The sequence below is a fragment of the Mastomys coucha genome, unplaced genomic scaffold, assembly GCF_008632895.1.
Source record: "Mastomys coucha isolate ucsf_1 unplaced genomic scaffold, UCSF_Mcou_1 pScaffold13, whole genome shotgun sequence".
NCBI classification, from domain to species: domain Eukaryota; kingdom Metazoa; phylum Chordata; class Mammalia; order Rodentia; family Muridae; genus Mastomys; species Mastomys coucha.
Window position 1 is genome coordinate 73,161,237 of NW_022196895.1, and position 6,708 is coordinate 73,167,944.

A 6,708-nucleotide genomic window follows, 5' to 3' on the forward strand; every position below is an offset into this window, starting at 1 on the left:
TCTCTCTCTCTGCCCAGCATCTTGTCATCATCCCAGTTTCAGTCGGCACTCAGCCTTCTCCAGAATGCCTTCCTCTCCTAGTTTGGGGTTAAGTTACTTTGCTAGGAGATCTCAGAGACCCAGTTTCTTCTGATGAACTCAAAGCTCCGAGCCTCCCTGGAGACCCTGCGTGAGGGATATGACAGTTGGAGGGTCTGCCTGTTCCACTCAAAAAACCAAATTCCCATCTCCTTTCTCTCAAGGTGGCTGGACAAAGACAAGGATGATGGACAGCTGGTCCGAGAGTTGCTGCCCAGTGACAGCAATGCCACGCTCAAGAGTGAGTTGTCCTGATGGCCAGGGGCTGGGTGTCATCGCTGGGACGACAGTTGCCTTTCCTTAATTGAACAGGACCTAGATCATTAGAGAAGACACATGTTCACTTGTTCATGAAAGCAGCACAGGGTGGTGGAGAGACAAGGCATTGGTGGTCTGGAAACTTCTCGAATGTCTGTGCTTAAACACACAGTCCAAGTGTGGCTTGCTGTTAGGCTCTGAATGCTATGGGTCATCAGAGCAATAAGAACAATAACACCAACTGATGGCATCAAGTACAAGGACCCTTGCTTTGGGGCCGAAATGCATTTTGAAGGGATTGTTGAATGAGACCTTTTAAATGCTGAGCCTTGTCCTGGTGCCCTGGGTCTCCTTACGAGTGCTATGTGTTCAAATGCTGGTGGGTTGATCATGAGCTTTAGATAAAATTTAAAAGAAACATACCCTCAGAATCCCAACCATGCAGTTCTTCATGTTTCCAGAGTGAAACTCAACTGAGCCCTGCAACAAACCCCAAGGGGAAGCGGAGATGAAGCTGTCCACTTGTCACACAGTGGAAACAAGGTCTAGGAGATCTAGATGCTTATGTTTACCTTTGCTAAGGTCAGATCACACGGTTGGAACTAGAATATCCAGTGTCTGGGCTCAACACCACAGAGCCTAAAAACAGGAAGGAGATCAAGAGGAAAGTTCACCTATGTTTACCATAAGAGGACACACCATGACCAGAACACCCACATCTATGGCTGCTGATGGAGCTGGGTTCAATTCCCAGAGCATCTCTACCTTAGGTGGCTGCTCTTCCTCCTGCAGCAGGCTCGCATCTCACCATGCAGACAGAGCCCCGACCTTCCTGTGCTCCTAGTCACAGCCTTAGAGAGGTTTACATGGAAAGGGGTGTAAGGAAGAAGGCTTCTAGCTCCTGTTGCAGTTTTCAACAGCAGAGTGATTGGTTTCTCCCAGTGCCTGTAGATGTCCCTGGTGGAGCTGACCTGTCAGGGCTAGGTCTGCTGCAGATGGCTCAGGCAAAGGATCTCAACTCATTTTCTCCAGGCCTTTAATCCCAGTGGGAAGACCCTAAAGAAGCAATGAGCAATGGGCTTTCCTCTGGTGTTCTTTATCCTTGCGCACAAGATGGTGCAGAGATTTCTGGGAACTAAAATGGGACATTATGTGGTGTCCTATTAGGGGAGGAAGTAGTTTTAAATGCCTATCAAGGTTTAACTCCTGGATGACGTCATTGTCACCATCTGGTGTCAAACACCTGACCTTCGGAGCTTTGCATTCCTTGCTTGCAAGGCTTGGCTGAGAGCACTTGCAGTCACGCCATGGAATATGCACCCAATGTGATAAATACTGGAAAGCTCATTGCCTTTGGTGACCGTTCCTCTCTCACCAGAAGCTGGGTCAGGGGATTTCTGAGATGCCTTGAGTCTCTGGAAATGTGTGTGCCCTTGTCGAAAACTTACTTTCCTACTCTCAGCCAAGTCATCTCTCACAGAACAGGAAGAGGAGGGGCCCTGGTTTTATAGATGAGGGGACACCACAGAGATGGAGAGAATCTCTACTCCCAGTTACAAGACCCAGGTTCCAGACTCCAGGGTCCTGACTCCTAGCCTGGGCATTCCCTTGATGAAGATTGCCCCCTCTTTTCCAACACCTTGCTCCTTGCACGACCTGCCCTAACTTCCCCATCTCTCTCTGCGTTGGCATGTTCAGACTTCCGTTATCACATCAGCGTGAAGACCGGGGATGTCTCTGGGGCCAGCACAGATTCTCGGGTGTACATCAAACTCTATGGAGAGAAATCTGACACCATCAAGCAGGTTCTTCTTGTCTCTGACAACAACCTCAAAGACTACTTTGAACGTGGCCAAGTGGATGAGTTTACTCTGGAGACCCTGGACATTGGAACTGTAAGTGTCCATCCTAGAAACCATGTTCCTACATCAACCCACGTGTGCCCACATACACATTCACCCCGGCACTGATGTGCACATGGTGAGCCCATTTTAAGGAAGAGAACCGCACACTTAGGGGGTTAGTGAGGTTTTTCAATCTCCCCATGGCCAGAGCAGCTGCGGATACATGAGCAGTAGTTGTGCTCCTAGAACCTTTTTGGAATGGTAATGCACATTTTTAGTATCTTTACCCCTCCCCCCCAACATTTTTACCCACATGCCAGGATTAGTATAGATGGAGCATGGATACTAGAGAGGACACTGGATTCAGGGAGGGAGAAGAGAGAAGAAAGGACCAAAAGAAGGAATGCAGATATTTCTCAGTTTCAGACTTGAGTGTGTCTCTGAGCTGTGCTCAGAAGTACATACTTCATGGGCACTCCTGAGGGATGCTGCCTAAAGAAATGGGACTCGGGGAGTCTTTGTCTCTCAGGGTTCCATGTGGCCTTGCCACAGGTGATCTGAGCAAGTTGACCACTCACTGAGTAGATGGGCTAATCAGTGATAGACTATTGCAGAAGAGGAAAGAGGCCAGAGCGAACTACATCCAACTGAGTTGCACGGAGATTTACAAGGGATCTGGCAGCAGGTGGGGGTGGATGGGTAGGCGGATGGTCTACAGGAGGATAACAGCGTTAGGACATTGAGAAGAGCTGAGAAGGTTGAATGTTGAGAAACACATCTGAGTTTGCTTGTTGGCAACTGTCAGAATTAGGTTTCTCCCCTCCCGGATCCCAAAGCCAGGAGCTAGTCGGAAAGCTCAGCCTGACTGGAACCAATAGTCAATTGCTCTGACAGCATTTGGGTTCTCTCAGGTAAGGGGCTGAGGGCCACCCTAGCTATGTGGCGTTGAGTCACTTAAACTCTGCTAGTGTTTTGTTTAAGTCTTTATAAGCCAGAGTTGACACTCAGTCAAGAAATAGCCTGGTCAGGGTCTGGACCGAGTGAGACTTGGTGTCACCTTTCTTGACACCTAGTCACCTAGAGAAACAGGCTTAAATAAAAGACCTGGAGCACTAGGGACACCTCCAGTGTTGTCTGAACTTGGATTGTGTTGCACCTGCCAATCTCCAAGCATCACCTGATGAGCCCTGGGGTGTGGTGCTCCCTTTGCAACCTCACCATCCCTGTGCCTCCTCTCCTGTGGGCTTCCCCCCCTCTTTCTGGTGCCCTGGAACTCTTTTCTCTCACCAACCTGCACTCTAGGGAAAGGCCTGTGGCAGTCATTCACCCCTTAAGGGTAACAAACTTCGAATGTATTTACATTTTAAGCTGAATCAAAAACTGTGGCATGAAAACTGTGTTCCCTTGACTGAAGGATTTCTAGGCGAGTGAGGGGAGGGGGTTGAGGGGAGAAGGCCATGGAGACTTGTCGTCATGTTGGAGAAACTCCCTCAGTGAAGACTGTGGCCAAGAGCTTGGGGGGTGGGGGGTGGGACTAGCATTTCCACTGACTGACTACATGCAAGTTATTTACATTCCTCATCAGTGTTCTCATTCCGAATGATGGAGATGACGTGGGAATTATTACTAGCATTGCTCGTGTTATAACACCCACATGCTTATAGCCAGGGCTCAGTGTTCCCCCTCCGATCCAAGGTGATGTGTAACTGACAGTCCCTGAGCTTAGAGAACCTCCAGTCATGTCAGCTAACAGACACCCGTCCTTGTCCCTATTCTTCCTCATCCTGGAACTCTGACAGTCCCCGAGAAACAATGGCACTGTCCTCTGTGCCTGGGCAGGCATTTGAGGGCTCTCAGGCTTTATAAACTTAGCAGGTTTTCTCCGAGCAATTTCAGGGCCTTGAGCTCCACACACTCAGCTGCCTCTATGTTTCATCAACAGCTGCAAAGAGGCACTTAGTATGTGGCAAAGCAGAAACCAGGGCTTGAGTGGACAATTTTCTAAATGTGGATCGTGGGTACCAAGCAGGGTTAGTGTCACCCTCCAAAGCATTACTGAGAACAACTCGGGGCTGGAAAGGTTCCCAGAGGCCATCTGCTAATCCCTTCTAATGTTAAAATTACCTCGTGTACAACATTTCCACACAAAGGAAAGCAGTTCAAACCCTGAGAAACCAACTCCACACACGGATGCTGACGGACCGTGTGAGCCCCTCGTTCCTGTTGCCCTACAACAGGATGATGTTGCTGTGTCAAATAGCAAAGCAAGTGACGCTAGATTGCTAAGGGGTGGAGAACCATGTTCCTTGGGTCCAAGAGGGAGAGAAAGGATTAGATATAGAACCACCATGTCCAGAGAGGTTGACTGCAAACTCTCTTACCCCATAGGATGGGAATGACAAAGAAGCAATGCAGACATGCACTCAATGCTGTATTGCTTCAAACCAAGCCAAAGCAAAGCAGTAACCTTTGCCAGGCACACAGACATTCCACTGCTCCCGAGACCACAGTCTCATCTTTAAGTACTTAACAGATTTCAAAGTCCTTGCCAACTCTGCCTGCTATTTGCTTCTGCCTCTGACCTTGGAAGTGAGTTAGATTAGAGAGGAGAAGATGGTACCCCTGGGCACAAAAAGATCACCTGGGTAGGCAGGCCCCCCAGGTTCCTGATCGCCAGTGGAGATTTTTGCGCCGGTGCTCAGAGAGTCAGACGCGGAGGTCTGAGTATTTCTGCACACTGCCGTTCACACACCCTTCCTGGAGTTTCCTTCCAGATCAACAGACTGGTGATTGGGCATGACAGCACAGGCATGCATGCAGGCTGGTTCCTGGGCAGCGTCCAGATCCGTGTGCCCCGCCAAGGCAAGCAGTACACCTTCCCCGCTAACCGGTGGCTGGATAAGAACCAGGCCGATGGGCGTCTGGAGGTGGAGCTTTACCCCAGCGAGGTGGTGGACATCCAGAAACGTACGGGACAGTCCGGGTGGGGCTTCAGCACTGAGCGTGCTCCCCTGTCTAATGGGGGAGGCGGGGACGATGGAATCAGAGGGAGGAGGGGCTGGGAGAAGGAAGAGGGGGCCTTGTGGTGATTGACTCTTGTCTCTCTGTGGTAGGGAAAGGAGACACCGGGGTGGGGGTGACATCCAGTTGTCTCTAGTACTGTGCTTCTGGGAGGCAACAAGGTTTCATTTCACAGATGGGAAAAAATGAGGACCCAATGGCTAGAAATTTTGTCCTGGAGAAATACACACACACAAAAAAAAAAATTTAGGAAATGTATATTCTTAACATTGTGGAAAATTTGGGGACATAGTCTATATCTTTCCTTAGCACAGGTAGCTGAGGAGGTTGGATTTTTCATTCAGTAAATGTCTATTGAGGTTTCTCCAGCCAGTCCTACTGTGGCCTCTGTGAAGGCAGCTGTTAACTCAAACAGGCCAAAGCTCTGTCCTTGTGAAAGAGGGAGCAGACTGCCTAACGGAGAAGGGGGAACTCAGAGGATGGAGCAGGGTGAGAGGGTAGTGGTAGGGCAAGTGGACAGGTTGGCACAGGCCTGTGCCCCTGTGAACAGCTCCCTGTGAGGAGCTGAAGTCGTCCAGTGTCTGTATGAGTCCTCCCTCACAGTAGGTCGGAGGCTTCCGAAGGTTTAGAGGTGGGAGGAAGATGGTGGGCCAGATTGTTTTTCCACGGCCACTCTATCTCCACATCTCTCCTGAGAGCAGCTGCTTGCAGCTTTCTGGCCACAGTCGTCTTCACAGGAATTCTCTTTAAGAGCCACGTGAAGCTGAGGCGGCTCTCCCTCAGCCAGAATGTGGTGTGCTTGCTGAACAAATATGGCCACCTGGATTGGGATCCCCAGCACTTATTAAAAAGCCGTGTTTGGTGGTATATGCCTGCTATACCAGTGGGTCAGGGAGAGAGGAGGTAAAAGGATTCCTGGAGTTTGTTGGCTCGGTAGTCAACTAGCTAAGTTGATAAGCTAAAGGTCTGAATAAAGACCAAGTCTCAAAAACTTAAGGTGGAGATTGGTAGAGGATGACATTTCATGTATACACACACACACACACACACACACACACACACACACACTCACACTCATAGACAGGCACACACACACATACACATACACAGGCACACATATACACACACTCACCAGAGAGGCATACACTCACAGACATACACACAAACACACACATACACACACACACAGATGCACACACACACAGACATACAGACAAACAGACAGACACAATCAGGTACACACAGAGAGACATACAGACACACACAGAGACATACAGACACACACAGAGACAGGCAAACACACACTCACAGACTGGCACATACACACAGACATGCACACAAACACATACACACATACATATACATACTTACACACAGATAGACGCACACAGACACAGACAGACAGACAGACAGACAGACACACACACACACACACAGACACAGACAGACACACACACACACACACAGACACAGACAGACAGACAGACACACACACACACTCACTCAC

At 49.4% G+C, this 6,708-nt stretch overlaps 1 protein-coding gene across 1 annotated transcript in view; it reads left to right on the forward strand.

Moving 5' to 3' along the window:
- Positions 1–6,708, forward strand: part of Loxhd1 (lipoxygenase homology domains 1) — a 164,155-nt gene that overhangs the window by 81,037 nt on the left and 76,410 nt on the right. Inside the window, exons 15-17 of the mRNA XM_031366253.1 lie at positions 243–319; positions 2,035–2,231; positions 4,955–5,147. Of these exons, the coding sequence (XP_031222113.1) occupies positions 243–319; positions 2,035–2,231; positions 4,955–5,147 (467 nt within the window). The remainder of the gene's footprint in view (positions 1–242; positions 320–2,034; positions 2,232–4,954; positions 5,148–6,708) is intronic.